Genomic DNA, 21,026 nt, shown 5'->3' with positions numbered 1-21,026 from the left:
ACGTTGACCCGTTTGAAGTGAAATGCCCTGAGAACGTTGTAAGGAAAGAAGAAAAACTAATGGACCTTGACCTTGTAATAAATGAAATTCAGAATAAATTCTATTTTTAAAACAATAAAGTGTGCTCATGAGATTATTTAAGTCATTTTGTGTTTGTCTCTATTCGAGTTAACATGGGTCTAACGCTCTCTATGCTTCGAATCGATTTTTTCCGGTATCACCTTTATGCGAGAAATCTAATTATATCTTCAAATGAAATAACTTCTCTTAGAGAGAAATTGTGTGAACTTCCAGGATCGATGCTTGACAAGTTAAAAGCTCTTCATTCCGAAGTCTTTTTCAAAGTTCACGTCAATAACCACAGGCTCTGAAGTCATTTGATCTGTTCTGTTTTGATCTGCAGGCAACTAAACAGGAAACCAAGACCAAAATCAACGTTGAAAATTAATAAATAAATCATAAATCGACGCATCAATCAGGACAGTGAAGTGAACTTACCTCAACACCAATCTCTTGCCAACTCAAATCAATTAAACGCGCATATACAGCTGGAAACAATTCCTCGGGAATTTCGATAGAGCCAGTCAAAGTTTCCCATTCTTCAACCGTGCTACAGTCGTTCAATGCAGTTTCAATAGCGGAAACGTTGTTAAAAGCCATCGCAATAAAACTAACTATTCCAATCAGGATTTGTGACTAAGCACTTTGCTTATTTTTTTTTTCTGGCAAGCGATTTGTAAGAATGAGATTACTTCACGATCTCTGGCTTTTATTGAGTGCGAAGAATCGATTGTTGTAAAAACCAATCAGGGCCAAGGGTTTAATGGAAACAATGGGACAAGTTCGGGCGAATTTATTGTGCCATTGTGAAGAAACCAGTTTTTAAAACTGGTTAGACTGGATAAGTGAGTAACGGTCAAAACATGTTAATCTAATCCGCCGCCAAAACAATATATTGTGTTTTAGTTTTATTCTTTGTCCCATAATGTATACCACAGCAGTTTCGCATTCGTTAATATATTCCACAGCAAGTTAATGTATACCACAGCTCTTTAATGTATACCACAGCTCTTTAATGTATTCCACAGCAAGTTAATGTATACCACAGCATTTTAATGTATTCCACAGCGAGAAAATTAGAAACCACAGCAAAAAAACGGAAACTGGCATGCATTCCCTACTACTACTGAAAACCACTGTTTTTCTACCAAAAGTGTAGTCGTTAAACTTCTCCACAGCGTACACAATCGCAAGCATTTCCTTCTCAATTTGTGCGTAACGAGACTCTGTTTCCGTTAACGCTCTGCTCGCATAAGCAATGGGATGACCGCCTTGCATTAGGGCTGCGCCAAGACCAGCCAAACTGCTGTCACATTGCACCTCTAGCGGCTCGTCTGGCTTGTTCGTTTACTCGTGTTGATCCTTGTGTTATTACATGGTGGCAGCGTGTGTGATAACTCTATTCATCGTTGGCAACGTTAACCGTCTGCGATGCCAGGAGGTGAAGGAGAATCCGCTTCAAGCGCCGGTGCAACTGCCGCGGCTCAGCCACAAACCTCACAAGCGCCGATGTTTCATCAGGTTTCACCGCCTCAACCTCTCTGTTTAAAACACAGTGGAGAAATCGCCGAAAACTGGAAACTTTGGAAGGAAAAGTACAACAACTATTTCATTATTTCTAGGTTGGATCGAGAGAACCCGGAATACTAGCTAGCGATGTTTAAACACACGATTGGCGATGATGCCTTGAAGCTTATCAAAACATTCACTTACGCTGAAACCGAGAACCGGAATGATTTGCGCGTGGTGATGGGAAAAGTAGAGAAGCACTGTATTGGAGAGGTCAATGAGATCTATGAAAGGTACTGCTTTAACAAGCGGGACAAGATCCCAACCGAGTCGGTGGATAGTTTTGTCGCCGAGTTGAAGACGTGTAATTTTTGTGATTGTTTGCGGGAGAGTCTGATCCGCGATCGAATTGTGCTTGGAATCAAAAACGAGCAAACTACTAAGAAGCTGCTGAGAGTAAGAGATCTTACCCTGAATCGGTGCATTGACATATGCGGCAGCGAAGAAGTTACCGAGTTGCAGATGAAATCTCTTTCGAAACCAGTAGACAACATTCATCATCTCAAGTCAAAGAATAAGAAGCCTTCAGTTCCGACGCCGGATGGACGGTCGGGAAAGAAAATTTCGTGCAAGTTTTGTGGCTATGATCATGCTCCAGAAAGAAAGAAATGTCCTGCCTGGGGCAAGATGTGTAAGCGTTGCAAGAAGAAGAATCATTTTGCTAAAGCGTACAAGGATCCTGCGGTTTACGCTATTGAGAGCGATGAAGACTTGGAAGAGATTAGTGTTGTGAGGGTTCAAGCTATGAAGGATAAAGCCGTGTTTGCTGAAATGCTTGTCCAGCAGAAACCCGTTAAATTTCAAGTTGACTGTGGAGCTAGTGCTAACATTTTGCCATACAAACATGTTGGAGGTGTGGATCTCGCTCCTTGTTCCCAATCCCTTGTTATGTGGAATGGCACCAGGGTCAAGCCGATGGGGACGTGTGCTCTGCCAGTTGTGAATCCTCGGAACAATACAAAGTACAAAGTGAGGTTCTTGGTCGTCAAGGAGAATCTAACTCCACTTCTGGGTTTAAATGCTACTGAGAAAATGGGTTTAATGACAGTGCACAAGGAAAACTTTGTTTAGTGTTGTGGAGAATTTGGAAGATGATCTGGTAGTCAAATATGCAGATGTGCTTGACAATGGCCTTGGAAAGCTTCCTGGCAAGGTTCATCTACAAGTAGACCCAGCTTGTCAACCAGTAATTCTGCCTGCCAGAAAAGTGCCCGTCTCCGTCAGGGAGAAGTTCAAGGTGGAACTTCAAAGGTTGCAGGACCTGAAGGTCATCGCCCCTGTCGATGAGCCAACTGAATGGGTCAGCCAGTTTGTCGTCGCTGTCAAGAAGTCCGGTGATTTACGGGTCTGCATCGATCCTAAGCCGCTGAATGCAGCCCTCAAGAGAGAAAGATACCAGATTCCCGTGATCGACGACATGCTGCCCGATTTGGCAGATGCTCGTGTGTTCACCAAAGTTGATCTCGCGTCCACTTTTTGGCAATTGGAGCTTGACGATGAGTCTAGTCGGTTAACAACTTCTGCCACTCCTCATGGGAGGTACCGCTGGCTTCGTTTGCCGTTTGGTCTGTGTGTATCGAGCGAGATATTTCAGAAACATTTACACCAAGAATTGCTGGGCCTGCCAGGTGTGAAGTGCATTGCTGATGATGTGCTTATTTATGGAACGGATGATGCTGATCATGACAGCAACCTGGAGAGTTTCATGAAGAGGTGTCAGGTGAAGGGCATAAAACTCAACCGCACGAAGTTGGATTACAAGTGCAAAGAAGTTCCCTTCCATGGGCATCTTTTGACAGCAGAAGGCTTGAAGCCAGATCCTCAGAAAGTTAAGGCGATTACTGAAATGCCACGGCCTGAGAAGCCAGACGATGTGTCGCGTCTAAATGGTATGGTCAATTACCTCAGCCGTTTCCTACCAAATTTGTCTGACGTGATGAAGCCGCTGCGTGACCTAACACATAAGGATGTAGAATGGTGCTGGTCCGACACGCAAGAACGGGCTTGGTGTGAAGTCAAGGAATATTCCAAGAGGCTTGCAAAGTGTGACCTGGAAAAAAGCGTGACCCTAGGCTGCCCAAAGGGTCCCCCCCCACCTCCACCCTACCCCCTCCCCTGCCCCCATTCCCCCAAAAACTGTTATTTAAGCTTTAAAACTTTATAAGGTGGTCAATATTGCCCGGCCAAAACCCAGAGGGAAATGATTCATGTTTTTCTGGGAAGTATGTGATAAAGAAGAGGTTTTAATAAGACCTCAAGCAACCTTCGACCAACAAAAGGGGGAAACTCTCGAGCTCTGTGTAAGCTTTTGCAAAAACCGCCTGTGTATACACATGATAATGGAGATGAAGCTTATTGCTGTTCTCGTCATTTTCATTCACTGTTTATTTCTAGCAATATTCCACACGACACAGAAAAGTGACGTCAGTGGTCTGACCGCGCGCTTGTAGCAAAATGGTGTCCCATTGCTTCATGCAATTTGACAGCAAGGGTTCAATTTCGCCTGAAACAAAATGCGGCCTTAAGAATGGACACAGATGATGTTAACAGGCTACCAGCCACTAGGAAGTTATCAAGACAGAGTGCCTGCTGAGCTGAAAACACAGGTCTACATATGAGAGGTATTCAAGTTATTATCTTGACCATTAGGGCCAATATGAAGTCCTTAAGTTGATATGTCTAATCCTTACAATGAAATAAGAATAGCACTTTGAATTGTATGTGATACAGTAGAAACTCGCATTAGTTAGAACCCACGTTTTTCCAAGTAAGCCTAAACAGGTTCTTACATAAATAATAATAGCCCAATTTCGATATATTAAAATTCAGCCTAAAACAATAGACCTCAGGACGAGGCTCCGGGGACTAAACTATAGAGTTTGTGGGGTTTATTCCCCGAAGCCTCGTAGTGATGTCTATTGTCTTTGATTGAATTTTAAAATATCGAAATTGGGCTATTAGCACAAATTTAGGCTATTTAGGATCTTAATAGGTTCTTTCGTTCTGAAGAAAAAAAATTTACCGTTTACATTCATGCTAATAAAATTTTAGCGGTATTCAGACTCTTCCTTGTTTGAAAGTTGCAAACCATTTTATCTATATTTAAGTGATAATGTCAAAGAGAATACAGAATGTTGACTTATCTTATTTCCCTAAAAGTAAACATTTTAATAGATTTTAGAAATAAGAACCTGCTTCCAACTTTTAGGCTAAAGAGGTTCTTATAAAGAGGTTGCCTAACTGGCAAATTTTAGCCTAACAGGCTCTTAAAAATTACGTTCTTATTTACTCGCCGATTTTTACTGTATTGCATTTGGAGTACATGTCAATGCTGAGAGGCGGCCATGTTATAAAAAGCTCCACCCTTCCTACCCAGCAGAGCTTCAAAGGTGCCTAGCTCAGCAACCTCGCCATCTCTCATCACTATAATCATTTCACAATCTCGAATGGTGTTCAATCGATGCGCTATAGTAATCACAGTGCAATTCTTCAGTTTTTCGCACACAATTTTCCAGATTGTTTCTTCTGTGTTTGGATCGACCTGCGCTGTGGGTTCATCCAAAACGACAATCTTATTTTTTTCTAACAACGTGCGAGCCAAACACACGAGTTGCCGTTCACCGACACTTAAATTTCCGCCTCTCTCCAATAACACGTAGTCGAGTTTTCCTTCAAGCTTTTCAATTAAAGGCTTGAGCTGTACGGTTTCTAATGCAGACCACAAGTCCCCTTCGTCGTGTTTCCCCAGAGGATCCAGATTCATTCTTATTGATCCACTAAAAAGCACAGGAGTTTGGCTAAGAACTGAAAGACATCGGCGCGATTCTTGAAGGGTTACACTTTTTACATCCACTCCGTCGATTGAGATGTCACCTTCGGCCTCAGGCATGCGTAGAAGCGCAGCAATGATTGACGACTTTCCATCCCCTGTTCTACCCACGATTCCCACTTTCCTCTTTCCTTGAATATCCAGACTCAGGTTCTTAAGAATTTTTGGTCCTCCTTTGTAATATCTCATGGTGACATTTTTAAAGCTAATACTACCATCACGTGGCCAGTCATCACGTGGTATCGTCTTGATGCTGTATCCCGGCTCAGGATCTAGTTCGGAATACGTAATGACTCGCTCCACTGACGTCATCAGGTTTTCAACCTCAACAAATCTCTCCGTGGCATACTTGGAAACAAGGACAGTCCCAGACACAAAGACAATTACAAGGCCAGCTACAGCTGTTGACAGTATGAAAAGGGCTTAGCTAGCACAAATTTCAAATGAAATAAATTTATGTGAACATATAACAGGTCGCATGTATGCATAGCCGGCGGAGCAGGGAAAGCAGGGGGACTGTAGCCTCCACCCCCCCCCCCCCAAGCGAAAATGAGTTCTCAAGATATTCCGTCTCGTGAGTGCGCTCAAACATCGTCGAAACTTCCTTGGAAGTCTTCGGGAAATTTCGTTTATCTTTGAAAACGTTCGAAAAATGATCGGAAACTTTCGTATGGCCTTCGAACAACAATCAGAGAATCTTCGGAAATCTTCGGGCTAGAAGCTGCTCAGAAAACAAAAAGTTGCTAGAACGGAAAAAAGTTGCCCAAAATATGAAAACCTGCCAAGTATTTTTGGAACATTCTTAGCCGCCCCACGTTCCAAAACGCTCCGCCGCCTCTGGTATGCGTGTACGGAATGGAGGAAGCCAGAGAATGTTTCTACAAGTGTATACGAATGTCGCTTAGAAGGCTCATTACCATTAGTCTAACCGTATTACCAAATCAAATCATACAGTGCATCATCCCGTGTCACAATGTTATCATAAATTATCAACTTGCAAATTACCTGCATCGAGGGAAATAACAACACAGACGGCAGCCACCAAACCAACAAATACAGCACACATGACATCTGCTAGAACACTAAACCATCCTCCACTCGCCAGCATCATAGAAAATGCTTGATTGTGTAGGTCTTGACGCCTAAATGGAGATAAAATAAATATCAATGGCTGTTTTTTGAAAACAAATAAATCTAGAAGAAAATGTTTTCACAATAGAGACGGACAAACCGTCTAGACGGACAAATCGTCTGAGACGGACAAATCGTCTGAGACGGACAAATCGCCTTAGTGTGAAAACGGGACGGACACGATATTGGACGTACAAGATATCTGAGTTTGTCCGTCGATTTGGCCGTCTAGGAAGACGATTTTTTGAGGACGACTTGGTCCTCTAGACGGACAAGTCGTCTAAAAGCCGTCTTAAATTCACACTTGTCTGTCTAGACGATTTGTCCGTATTCTAGTGTTTCAACGGCCAATAACACATCCAGGACACAAGATTTTGTAAAACAATGAAGAATGAAAATAAGCGACATTAAAAAAAACGACGTTTCGAAGGCAAAATAGTGAAATTAGTCAGGAGGTGCAAATTTTTATGTTAAGAGCTTGGAGAACGGAATGTGACCGCCTGTTAAGTTTTCGTTTTATATTCCCAATGTGCAACATTTCGCAAATGAAACAGCCTTGTGTGTACTTCTTTGGAGCTCTAAACTGTTCTTGTAATTAGTTGCATTGCAGCTTGCAGCCTTCTTTCAGGTATTGACCAATTGCAGAATATGTGTGTTTGGAACAACTCTATCCCAGTCAACGTTAGCTCCCCCACATCCCTTTATTGAAAAACCCCAAACCTTAAACCAACCTAATACAATAACATTTACCTGTAAAACTGATCGATGAATTTATTTTCCATCTTCTGTGTTCGAATGGTGTCCAAGCCTGTCATGGTTTCTGAAAAGTGCGAGAAGACTGGGCTGCGGCAGATGGATTCCAGTCTCTTCAACTCACGCGAAGTCCTCAAATAATAACTTGTCAAGTAAACAAAAAGACCCACAAAAGAAACCACTATAAGAAGGATCCAAAAATTGGCAATTGCAGGAATCAAGACAGAAAAAATTAACCACAGGTAAACTGATATAAAGAGTACGAATGATACGGGAAGTTCTTCATCTATGCAGCCTACGTCTTGAGAGAATCTGTTCAATATTCGTCCGGCGGGATTGATGTCGAAGAAAAGGACTGGAGCGTGCAGTACACTGGTGACCATTTTATCGTGCAGACGTTCAGAAGATCTAAGGGAGACGTAAAAGAAAGTAAAGAAACAGACCAAACAAAGGACCAGGGATCCGCAGACAAGACCGGCGTAAATGCTCAAGGTTGTTGATTCTCTTTGGTGTGACATTGGCATAGTTGTCAAATACGCTAGCCAGACGTTAGAAGAATGATGAAAAACTAAAAATAAAAGGAAAAAACAACAACAAAACAGTCAGTCTTGTTATAATTACCGCTAAGTATCGTAAGGATTTCTGTCCCGTTCTCCACTCGATGTCAATGTTAGTGAAGAGAAACATTTGATGGGTTTTTAACATGGCCCAACTTTGATCATATGAATCTTCAGGAAATATTACAAACCATCATTACTCCAGTGGCTTAAGTAATGACTGAACCCGTTTCTTCAACGTCTTTAGTAGTACTCGACTTACAATTAATGTATTTTGTCAATTAGGAACATTGTGCTAAAAGGGTATAAATAAAGTTGTTGTAAGAAAATGTTTCGCCGATCATAACTGAAACAAGTGTGTAGTTTTTTTTAACACTGAAGATGTTAGTGCATTTGAGATGTGTCTTTAGGACAAAAAGCAGCTCAGGGGTAAATTGCAACTACTTGAAAAGGAAATGTTAGTCTCCATCATTGGTTAAAGGGAGCTACCTTTGTGTTATCGAAAGCAAAAGATGATGGCACAGGCAGCTGTTTCGACTGTTTTGGTCATCTTGCCTTTCAATAACTATTGTGTCCCTGGCTGGGCAAGACACTTTTATATTCCACGGTTGTTGTTAAAGAGGCAGTGTGAAAAGGAGTCTTCTAAGTTTTTTCGTAAACTATGCTAGAACTGTAAGGGTACACTCACTGATCAACAAAATAACTTTTAAAAATTCATTCTCCAAGATTTGAATAAACCCTATACATGTGATTTTCTTCCAAGTAACACTGTCAACTTGAAACGTCGGCCCGACTTTTTCATGACTGGTAAAGTGTGTTTTAGCAATGCCAGGCCTAGCCTGTGCCGCAGAGGAAACTAAAACCTGATAGTGGATTTCCAACTAATACCAACACCTTCATTGAATTTTCAAGTAGCACTAAATCTCGGTGACACTGCCCCTTTAAAATTGGAACCATGCAGCGAGCTGTTAGGGCAATAAGTCGCGGGACTTAATTTTCGCGATTTGGCCAAAAATACGTCATTAACTTAAAGAATACAATAAAAAACGTTACAAATAAATTTCCGCGGGTCTTTAATTTTGCGATTTTTTTGAAAATCGCGAAAATTAAGTCCCACGAAACTAAGTAGCAATAAGGTAATAATAATAAATAATAATAATAATAATAATAATAATAATAATAATAATAATAATAATAATAATAATAAATGGAAATGGAACAGGCCTTTTTTCTCACTTACCTTGCGTTGCTAGAAATAAAACAATTAAAGCAATTATGACAATTGGGTCCATTCCAGCTCTGAAGTACTTCCAGTACAATTTAAACGAGATCGATCCAATAACTCGGTCTTCTTCAGAAATTTCCAGATGTCGATGTTCGCGAACGCCCCTGTCGCCAGGTGGGAAAACACTATGTGTGACGTTGGAATCCCTCTTTTCCCTTACTTGATTCGTTTTTTCACTGTTGCAGTCAAAATCTGTACCTAAGATGTAATTTGCTACATTTCCATGTTCCAGTTTAGAGAAAAATCCTTTTTGCACGACAGACCCTTCGTGTAGCACAACAACTTGATCTGCAGCCTCCATGTGCCTCTTGCTATGTGTGACCAGAATCCTAATCTTACCACCAAGATGTTGACAAATGCACTGGTTGAATATATGTTCCCCGACTTTAACATCAACAGCACTTAGAGGATCATCCAGTAGATACACGTCTGCATCTGCGTACACTGCGCGTGCCAGGCTGACGCGAGCCTGCTGTCCTCCACTTAACACGACACCGCGCTCTCCAACAGATGTTAGATCGCCTCTCGGAAATCTGCTTATGTCCTCCTGGAGGGCGCATACTTCGATCACTTTAGTAAACCTGTTTTCGTCGTAAAATTTGCCGAATAATATGTTGTCTCGAATGGTTCCAGAGAAAATCCAGGCTTTTTGAGAGAAATAAGCAATACTCCCAGAGTAAAATATTGTCCCGCTTGATAAAGCAACCTCGCCAGCTATCGAGGAGAGAAGAGTAGATTTTCCACTTCCAACCTGGCCAGTGATAACAGTGAGGCTTTTGGCGGGTGCATCAAAACTAACGTCACTGAGAATATTCTTTTTACAGGATATAGTTATAGAATATGTTACACACGAAACTGTTAGCGCGTTTTGTTGTTCTTTTGAATGCCGCTCATCCGGTTTTACTGGTTTTACCGGGTCATTCATTATGCATTCGTTGTCGACAGGATTCTTCCTAGGTCGGGTAACCGTGGGAAAAGTTTCTGAATTGCATAACAAGGGATGGTACCCATTATCGTCGAGAAAATGACCATAAATACGAGTGCAAACATTGTCTCCGTCTTGATACGCAAGGGGTAGATTCTGTAAAAGAAGAAACTTCTGTGTTCTTGCCAATGAAACAAATGATTCAAACACCGAAGGAGCTGAGAATGTTAACCTAAATGACACAGCCTCTTTCAGAACCACATTCATAAAGACGAGTAACATGAAACCATTCTCTGGCGTGAGATTGTGGCCCGTGAGAATGATTGTCATGGCAGAGATGAAGGTTGCCACCAGTCCGTTAGTGAAACAAAGGGATTGTATTGCTGCTAACAGGGCGCTCTTCTGGAGAATTTTCAAAATTTCTTTCCTGAAAGATTAAATTATATCACTTCAGATGATTACTTTTGCATCAATACACTTAAAGACAATTACAATAAGGACACTCTACTTCTAAGGGTGAGCAGTAAGATTCCTTTTTGACAGTTTTTAGAGAGAGTAGCCAATCATATCCATGATTCGGAACAACGATCGCGACATAGACAACTGCTTAAACTAAGTAGGGGAACGCGCAGAAAAGTTTGGGTAGGGCACATGAAACAAGGCTTGGGGGGCTTAGTTTCGAACGAAAGGTAAAAGGAGATTGGAAGAAACTTTTGAATGAAAATAGTGAGAACAGGAAATGTGTAATGTAACTTTATACCTTCGCAGCACTTTCACTTTTTCTCTGTAAGGATTTTCCCACGCATGCGTCTTGAGGACACGAATCCCTGACACCAGTTCATCCATTAATGATATTCGTTGATCTGACACCTCAGCTATCTGCCTGCGAATCTTGCCACAGAGAGATGCTATGGTGTATATAAACGGGGTGGTGGCCAAAATAAACAACACGCCCATAAGAGACTGCCACCCAATAAGATACACCATAAAGAACACTGCAATTGGAATTTGGACTAGTGAAGCCATACACAAAAGTAGATCCCTGGGGACCTTTGCAATCCTCTTAAGGTCATTGGATATCAGATCGATCACGTGACCGGTCGTTACCTCCTGTAATGTTTGCTGGCTTAACAAGGTGATCTGTAGAGAGAAGAAAACATTCTGAAGTGAGTATAAAGACATGAGGTTAAGCTTAAACTGCCAATCAAAATTAAAATGACTCATTAATTCTAAACCGCTTAAAAGGACAAACTCAAGGTGGTTTCATTTCGTCATTATCATTATTATTTATATTCTTAAATTATGAATAATCATTATTTGGTGGATCTCTAAATTACAATTATAATCTCTAAAATAAAATAATAATAATAATTGAAACACATTCTGTTTAAAAAGCTTGTTTGCATATTTCAGTTCATAAAATCTAAAGTCCGTACGAATCTAAAATTATAGTATTAACATTCGAGTCCATAAAATGTCTATTGAAAGACAACTAATGAATAGCTCCCGCTGCAGTTTCGACATCAAAGTCCGCATTCCTGGCTTCAATTATCATCATCATCATCATCATCATCACCATCATCATCATCATCATTATTATTAGTATTTAGCCTGCATTAACAATAGATACTGACTACGATTTCACTTTGACGATGATCACATCTTGGTATTAGCTAAATTTAATGTTTACTCTAAGATATACCAGTAGAGCCTACGTTCACTTGGAATCCATAATATTTAGCTCCATATTTCGTGAGAGGAGGGCTCTAGTGTTTGAGCTACGGTGTTGGCGAGGACAGTTCGTAGTTAGAAAAGATTATATTTTCGGTAATAGAGATGCCCAACGTCATTTCAGGTCGCTATCTTGAATTTGAACGCCTGAAGACTCTGGGAACGAGGTTTAGCTCACGTTAGTTCACGCACTGTTTCACACGGACAGCCAGAACTGCAACCTCGTTCTTAAGGCCTCTCTCCTTTTCCTCCCTTGTCGACGAGGAGAGAGACATCGCCTCATCCAGGGTCTATCGGTGTCTCTCTCCTCGACGACAAGGGAGGAAACGAGCAACAAGGGAACGAGGTTGCCAGAACTGTAACAAGAATATTCGAAATGACGGCAGCACTTACCTTTAAATAAATAAGTCCTTGCAAGGCGCTTCTCAATCTCATTCCCAGTAGCTCCAAGTGACAGATACTGAAGTTAGAAAAGATATGTAGTAAACCACTGAAAGACATTAGTCCTGCACAAAGATATAAATAGACATGATCCGCGTTTCCAGACCTCAAGAAATAGACAAGAATCCCAATCAGTAGTGGCTGCATAACTTGGGCGACAGATTCTAATAACAGCAGAGACCAAGATATGCAAAATTCTTTGAATGGTATTATCTTTATGACGCTTTTCCAGAGTTTCGGTTCTGTTCCTTCTTCGTTACACTTTTGAAGGTCGCTGTTCCACTGCTTCTGAAGACGCTCAGTGATGTCACGTGTTCTATCTTCGTGGTGAAGAGGCAGGAAGTCAGATTGATCTAATGGCTGCTTAGTTCCTTTCCTGAAAATGTCATTCATCCACCAAAACGTGAAGATGGATAAGTAGTTTGCAGTGGTTAGTGGATGATGAAGTTCGTGTTGGTCTACTGTGTCTTGGCCAGGAACCTTTCTGTAGCCTTTCTTTGTCATGGTGCTGTAAGAAAACGGACAAAAAAATCCAGCTACGCAAAGACCTTCACTTGACTAAACATGACGGCAAACTTTAGCTAAGTGGATGCTTTAGGTGAATTTTTACTATGAAATGTGACGAGGGTTGGGATAATCTCCACAATTTGGTAGAATCTTACAAACAAGTAGGATCGTCATTACCAAATGATCACGAGCGCAAAGTGGCACAAATGCGGTAAAAAGGAAGCTATTCAAGAAGAAAAAATTGCTCACACAGGCAATTAACAAACACTGGATTTCAGATCTGAAAAAAAGACAATAAAGGAGCTAAAGAGCTTTTGAAAAAATGTTATCACAAAAGTACCTTCCGATTTGACGATCACTTAACAAATCACTGTCTTATAAAATGAACACTAGGCCTGGTTAACTAAAGAACATAAATTCTCAAACGTTTAACTTAAAAAAAAACTCAAAAACTTTTGCAATAAAAACCAAGCGTTTTCTCAAAAACCCTTAAGATCACTGTTGTCGAAAACGTTTTGTTATCATTGCCGGTAATTGTTACAATTATATAAGTCAAAATGTCTCCCTATTTATTAATTATGTCACAATTGGACGTCTTTTTCTAACGAATAGTATGTTAACTATTAACAATCTTTACTATTAGCAGGAGCACTTTTAACACTTTAAAAGGAAAAAGGTGAAGATGTTATTCTTTTAAAATTTGGTAGCCAGTATCCTTGATGTGAAACTTCGTGTGTTCTTTTAATAACGATACAGCTCATCAAAATTACCGATCGGTGACTGGATACAGAAAATACCATGCAGCAAAGTGTCCAATCAAAGACCTGTGATTTCAAAGTAGACGATTTCAAAGCAACCAACGAGTTTTCTCTTTATTCTTCTATCACTTAGGCCCTCAGGAGCTTTTCTAAATTTCCTACGATAGTTATCAAATTAACTTCAAGTTGATGATTGCGTGTGCTGATAACAAATAAAAAGAGAACCAATAGAAAACTAAAAAATTCAGTAGCAGTTATTTTGAATTTCATAAAATATGGAAACCAACATAGCGGCTATCGTGAACAATTAAGGCCTATTCAATCACAAACAAACGCATCACAGTGGGTACTCTATGTTGCTTAGCGTTAGCGACCAGTTCGGTGACGAGAACTTCAGTCGAAGTTCTTTTCCCCGCGAATCGTAGGAACGCTTTTGTTCCTCCTACTGTAGTGTAAACTACGAGTAGTCTCTTTTTGTATTCCGGCCACTTAGGCCCTCAGACGAAGCTAAGCCTTGATCGTTAGGTTTTCCAAATTCTCTATGCAGTCAACGTAACCTTTATTAGCTTCTATCTGATAACTACGTGTCCACCAATGAAGTATATCTGTTACTTCAGAAACTTACCGCTTAGGCTTAGTTCTTTATAACGCAAAAAGAAAGTAAAAGTTGGTAAAAATTGAGAGCAAGCAGTGCATAGATACGCTGGAATAAGAACGTTTTTTAACCTCTGATTTGCAAAAGAGGTTTTAATTAAAATTTCTCCTAGATCAAAGAGTAAAAACTAGCGTTGGTATACTGCTTGAACTGTTGTCTGTAAAGGGCACAATATAGCATTTGCTGAGGCATTAAATAACTGTAACAACGTGGCAAAAGTACCAGGCAAAAGTAGTTTTCTAGCTATCAGTCTGCAGGATCTAAGTCACTCTACTGAATATGTCTGAGAAAATTTGTTTTGAAAACCTAATGAAACTTTACCGATGTGCGTATGCTTGTATGAATCTTTAATGCTTCTCACCTTAGTTTTCCCAAAAGATGTCCAACTTGAGAGAAAGATCTTCGTTCTTTGCGCGATACAGTCAGGAAGGTCAATGACGCGTCTCGTATCCTCGCTGATGAGTTGGAAATGAAGCACCTACTACTAAACCAATTACAAGAAAATTTATTTTAATACCGTCGATTTTGATGCTATCTATCGTCGATCTGTTCCTGGGAAAGTAATCTTCCAGAATACAATGGAGAATTTGCTTTAGACAGCTGTTGAAGTGTTACACCGACATGGTTTGGCCTCTTAGTGGTCCAAAATTAGTCGGTCGCTACTCTTGTTGCGGTTGTTGTGTATTGACCCCATGCCAGCCAATAACCCTGATAAGTGATTTTTGGACCGTTTATTTTACGTTTTCGGCAGTAACTTTGTGTCAGGAATTAACAAGTGTTGGTACTGACTGTAATTGAAAGGTGCCAACTATGCAGATGTTCTCTTAATGACTTGGGTTCTCAAAGGAAGTCGGTCTGGTACAGTAAAAACCCGCGTATAAGAACCTAGAAATTAAGAACCTCCTGGCAGAAATTTGCTTCCTTAATACCCCAAAAGGTTCTTATATGTGGGGTTAAACTATTTTATTTATAATACAATAACTGTATTTTATCAAAAAGGATGTCTTTAGAGATCAAGAATTGCACAGGGAAGCTAAAAAATGCCAGTAAGTACCCCAAAATATAAGAACCTGTTTTGCCAAACTCTAAAAAAGCAGGTTCTTATACGCGGGTTTTTACTGTAACACGTTCTTAGTTTACTTGTAAAAAAAAACTTTTAGAAATTAATTAGTCGACTGATTAGTGTCAGTAATTTATAGAGAAGTCCAGTTCTGGTTGTTTATCTGTCGTTGTTATTTTATATTGATGTATCACAATCTTTGGTCTCTTAAAAGTATCACAAAGATAAAGCGTTTATGAAAAATGACGACGTTTTTAAGTTTTAGAGACGTGTATCGGGTCAGTTTAAGAAAGTTTAAAAGTTTGAATGTTTTCATACAAGAGGGGGGTAAATAAGGTTACACAAATCTGTCAATCCGTGCTATTTTTCGGCCCAATCCGTTTTCGTTTTAATAATCCGCATCTGCGTTACTTGAAAACTTCCTGTAGTTTTACTGCCACGGACGGCAAATGTTTTTTAAGTTGCTTTTTATGATGTTTCCTACATCTCCTATCATGGCTTGGTCATACTTCTCTTAGTAAGTCTTTAATTTTTCGGAAATATCGGGGGGGGGGGGGCTAAAGCACTCCCAGCCCCCCACAGGGTTAGGGTTTGACAGCCTGGGCTGCTCACTCTCACTCAAACTTTGGTTAAATAATCCCCTCTCCCCGGACCTACTTTGTATTTTGCTTACACCTAAATTTCGCAGACTGCCGAGACGTACTCTCCCCAGACCTTTTAAGCCACGTTAGCCGCAGAAGCGTCAGTCGTAAACTCTCTATCTGTGCTGTGGTACAGTCTGTAGTTCATGATAATGTTCATAAGTTCCAAGTCAAGCGTAAATCTAAAAACTGTTAGCCTAAGTATTGTTAGACGCATGTCAGACATCTTTTGTAAACTTGATCAAAATTTTTACTCGGTAGAAAATGTTATCGGGTAACACAAATCAATTTCAATAATTTCTCTTTTCGTTGGGTGCTACTGGAAAATTAAAAAGCTTCAGTTTAAGGTGGCTTTTTGAATTGCGAAATTAAAGGGTAATTATTTTGTGTATTACAAGCTCAGTTGTGTAGCTGCCATAATTGTTTTTGGGGTAGGGGAAATGTTTGTTTTGTGTCTTACTTTTTCCGCCTTTTGCGCGGGGGTTTGATCATGACACGGAATTAAAAACACAAATTAACAGCACGCCGATGCATTTTGAATTTTTTTTGGTGCCAAACGAAAAAATAATACATTATAAATAGCAGATAAGTGTTGGATGTTCTCTGTTAATTGAACAGTCTTGAATTTATAACGATCTGGCAACATGCTACGCAGCATGACTAAAGTTGTCTCACCGGCCTATTCTTATTCAAAGAAACAAAACGTTTTTGCCTCGACAAACGCTCACCCTTGACGACGAAACATGTCAAATGCTATTAAAAACAACATATGATTGTAACATGCAATTTAACCCGGGTTACAGTGACTTGCGAAGATCTAGCTTTGTAATTCTACGTTCGCTACTAATGACATAGGAAAAGACATACCCACAAAATGTCACAGGGTGTTTAAAAAACATTTTAACTCAGCCAAGAAAGGCGCAAAAATAGTTTATTTCACGAAACAGCGGGAGCAGATAAGGTAAGTTATATTTGCCTTTTATTTACAAAGGTCTTAACGTTTTATAGTACTATTGTACTTGTCAGACCTTTTTCATCAACTTATTGAAAAATGCCGGCATAAATTTAACAGTTACCCTTGTAATTTACTTATGTAGTAAAAAACCTGTCATACGCCGTTGGCACCAAAAGCTTTATGATGCATGATTTTGGATTCATACATGTATATATGTGTATGTACTACGTTTAATGACAAGTGAATTAAGTAGACCCAAAATTATGAATTTATTTTAGTGGCATATAAACGAGTAGTGTGGGTAACGAAAAACGCTACCCAAATTTAAAGTTAAAAAAATAATCGTAATAAAATATCTTTCGTAAGAAAATAAAGTTTTAGAGCGGAAGACAGCATATACTAGCACTTAGTACTTCATCTCAAACGACTAACGCGTTGTTTTCAACTGTAAGTTAGCCATTGTTACCTTTTATTATATTGCCATGAATAATCATCTGTTTACAGCTGAGCAACTGATATCGCCGATTCAGCGATCGCGAGCATTCACAAAAGCTGGCGGTATAAATGTTATTATTTTCAGAGCTACCTTAAAGCGAACGGCAAATTGCAATTAGGATCAAGAATTGCACATTTTTGATAGGGTATATGGGGTAAAGTGTAAAGTGTTAAGCGTGAAGTGTGAAGTAAATATATATGTAGATAACTGCCCCAGCTTCACTTTCTCAGCTCTCTGCCATCAGTTTCTGTTTTTGCCTGGAAGAAAAAAAGCGACTGCTCTTTACTGCCTGTAGTTAAGAGAAACCAAGGTAGCATTGCGTTTTTTTCCCCGTGGATTGTAAGTTTCTCGCCATTCGGCGCGGAGGTTTGAAACTCCTTTCTCCCACTTCTCCTCTCTCATCATCCCGTCAGCACGCCTGCCGTGACGATTTGTCTCCAGCTGCTGCGATCTGCACGGTCACCCAGCCTGTTGGGTGGATGTCGGATCCGTTTAGATCACGCTCACAAACGTCGACCTGCTGAAAGGCAGGCCGTCCAGCAGGTCACCTTCATCTTTGCCAGGCGATCAATTGTCAACCCTCTTGTTCAACTCACTGTCCTGCTGAGATAGTAATATAGGTTGCTGGAGACGATGGAGCCGAGGCATGTTAACTCTTCTACTCTCTCGAGAGTGCATAAGCGTACGGGCACCTTCGGACCTGGGGGGGCGGAGACCTTATTGCCCGATAAAAAAATGACATGCGTTGAAAGCGAATAGAGAGGCATATAAAATGGACAAAAAAAAAACGTGCATTGAAATTGTTGTGTACAAACCTTGCCTCCTTAAAGCTCTCTAATTAATTTCTTGGCGTTGTCTGAAGATGTCAATACATCCTTTTTCTTTGGAAGTATTTTATTTATTCACTCTAGTTCAGAAAAAATTAAAGTATTTTTGGGGAGCCAATTTACATTGTTTTCGCCCACTTGAAAGTTATAGAAAACATTCAAGGGTTAATGGGTTAAACATTTCGTTGAAAGGTTTAGGCTAGCCCTTAGAACTAACTAAACGTTTGAGTCAAAAGCATTATCAGAGCATTAGCTTCATCACATTTGTAACAGCTTTGTTTCAAAGACGTCTTGCACTGGATCAATCGCGCGCAAGCCCTTAAGCTATGGAAAATCCTAACTTCTGGTCGCCCTCGCCAATTTCCAACTCACTTCAAAATGATTATAACTGAATCAAACTGAGGGGTCAAGCAGAATTTTCGAGAGAAATCGAACATGATTTTAGCAATTTGCGAGAGGAAACAAAAGCAGACAAGATATGGTATGCGGAATGAGAAATTTAGACTTTTGAACCACAAAGTTTGGTATATTTCCAATACTTTTTTTTTATGTAATTCGTTTTGAACGTAATTTTGAGATTTGTCGGCTTATTTTAATTTTTTTCCTCTGGCTTATTGCCCGAATTCTGAGCATTTTGCCCGAAAAATTTCGGAGCTGGGGGGGCTGCAGCCCCCCTCGCCCCCCCCCCCCCCCCGCCCCGTACGCCTATGCGAGAGTGAAATCGCCATTCGTGACGTTAGCGCTGCTGGCGTCTTGGCCCATGATGTTGGCGTTCTTGAAGGCTGATTGTCAGGAAAAAGCCACACTGTACACACTTGCAAAGGAAATGATGAATCTCTGGAGGATTTGTACGGTATGGGATGGTCAGAGTGGCGTCATCTGCGAAAAGTATTTCCTTGATGTGTATCTGCCGCATTTTCGTCTTCTTGTAAACGTGCGAGGTTAAAGAGACTTATGTGCCTCCTGGTGTGGAGGTAGACGCCATCCTCTGACTCGTTAAAGGCCTAGGACAGGAGGAAAGGAAAAACGATGGCGTAAAGTGTCAGAGCAAGTACACTAACAGCCCTTCTTCTTCTTCTTCTTCTTCTTCTTCTTCTTCCGCTGACCCGACTTGAGGGATGCTGTAACACCTGGACCCATCGTATGCCTTCTTCGTGCCGTCGTCAAAGGTTTTGCCAATCGTTGGCGCAACATTCCACTGGCTTTCCCAGGCCCGTAGGGTGGGGGGGGTTCGAGGGGGTTCGAACGAACCCCCTTTAAATTTTTGAAGTCAGCATTTTTGGGGTGTTGAAAAGACAAAAAAAATTACACAAAAAAAATCATAAGACTGTGACCTGTCGATTACACGGACGACTACCTTCCTGCCAGGATTATTGGAGGAAGCAGCAACATTTTGGCACTATAATGAGAAGTTCTAATCTTTTGGATTGGATTATTGACGTTTGTCTTGCTCTCCATCCTTGTTATGGCACACGCGACAATCAGAACTAGCGTTAGTTGGCTGGATAAGCAAGCATGCGCATTTGTTGCTTTGTGAATTTCTGCACAAAGCGCTTAGTCTAAGATAGTGTGTAGGCATTGTAAAATAATCCTAACCAAAATTTCTGACAGTCATAGAATTACCCCCGTGAACAAACAGACATTCTGTACTTGCTAAGACATGGAACATGTTCAGTAGTTGTTTCTAAAATACATAATTGTATAACATGTCAGATAATTCATCATTCCTTCAATTTCTTGTCCACTCCCTGCATGTTATTTTAATATGTGTTTTGAAAACTGTCTAAATGCTCACACTCATTTCTGAACATTTCAGAACTTCTTTTAGAATGAAAATTATTTTCCGAAGAGCTAATATTGAAGGAAAATGCATCCCACCTCAGAAATGATGTCAAAATGCAGGAAATGGCACTTGAGAAAACCTAAATTTGCAAAATTTCCTGGAAGGGCACTCCCCAGACCCCCTTGAGGCTCGCGCCTTTGGCGCTCGTGTTAGCGCCTCCGCCACTAAAAAATACCTCCCCCAAAATAAAAGAACCCCCCTCAACAGAATCCACCCTACGGGCCTGTTTCCTGATTGCGATGAGCGACTTTTCTGAAGGTTACCTCTTGTCCTCAATAAGGGCCGCTCTCTTGGCCGCTGCAATCGCTGATTTCAGTTCAGCAATTCCTTTTCATGTCGTCCCGAATGTGCTTCTATCTTTCGTCAGCAGTGCCCGCTTGACCATGAATGTTGAATTCTGCAAAAATAATTCCGGCACTTCAAAGAAAATGCGCTACTTCCGAAAAAATAAGGTGGGGGCCCGGGGCCCCCGGGCCCCTCCCCTGGATCCGCCACTGGCACTGCCTGTGCAGTCCCTGAAAGCTTTTTAAGCGATGGCGTGACATCCCTTTATGCTATCATACGATCGGTTCTTTTTGTCTGTTTGGCCCGATCGAACAAAAATCAAGTTTAAGGGCCTGTTTACATGGAGGGAGGGTGCCCCGGCTAACCGAGTTACCCAGCTAGAAGGGATAAAACCTAGCCCGCCTTTACATGCAGAATTCACAGCCCTTCTACCCGAGATGAGACAGCGTCATTGAAGCGTGTCACGGCGTGGGAAAACATTGTAGCTCCAAATGATTGAAGAAAAATATGACTTTTTACTGAATAATCAAGGCTTTTCGTCTTCAAACCTATTTTAATTTGATGTGCAAGTTCTCAGAAATTTACTGCGTTCATTTTTGGCGAAATTCAATCGAAATTCAACAGTATTTGGCTGTCAAATTGAAATTAAATTTGTTGTGTCGTGAATTAGGATAATCATTCCCACGAAAATTTCGAATTAATTAGCTGTTGCTCAAAG

General features: G+C 40.6%; 1 protein-coding gene across 1 annotated transcript in view; it reads right to left on the bottom strand.

The window, feature by feature from the left end:
* Window positions 1-4,755: 4,755 nt before the first annotated feature.
* The window catches only part of LOC144634501 (ATP-binding cassette sub-family C member 4-like), a 30,336-nt gene continuing 14,065 nt past the window's right edge, over window positions 4,756-21,026 (bottom strand). Inside the window, exons 2-7 of the mRNA XM_078493465.1 lie at window positions 12,234-12,789; window positions 10,870-11,249; window positions 9,140-10,536; window positions 7,340-7,910; window positions 6,464-6,600; window positions 4,756-5,859 (exon numbers count right to left, since the gene is read on the bottom strand). Coding sequence (XP_078349591.1) covers window positions 4,955-5,859; window positions 6,464-6,600; window positions 7,340-7,910; window positions 9,140-10,536; window positions 10,870-11,249; window positions 12,234-12,789 — 3,946 coding nt within the window. The 3' untranslated portion in view covers window positions 4,756-4,954. The remainder of the gene's footprint in view (window positions 5,860-6,463; window positions 6,601-7,339; window positions 7,911-9,139; window positions 10,537-10,869; window positions 11,250-12,233; window positions 12,790-21,026) is intronic.

This window comes from Oculina patagonica, chromosome 13 (genome assembly GCF_052425735.1).
Source record: "Oculina patagonica isolate OP01 chromosome 13, crgOcupat, whole genome shotgun sequence".
Classification (NCBI taxonomy): Eukaryota; Metazoa; Cnidaria; class Anthozoa; order Scleractinia; family Oculinidae; genus Oculina; species Oculina patagonica.
The sequence above is the reverse complement of the archived record's forward strand: the minus strand, read 5'-3'. Positions and strand labels throughout refer to the sequence as shown.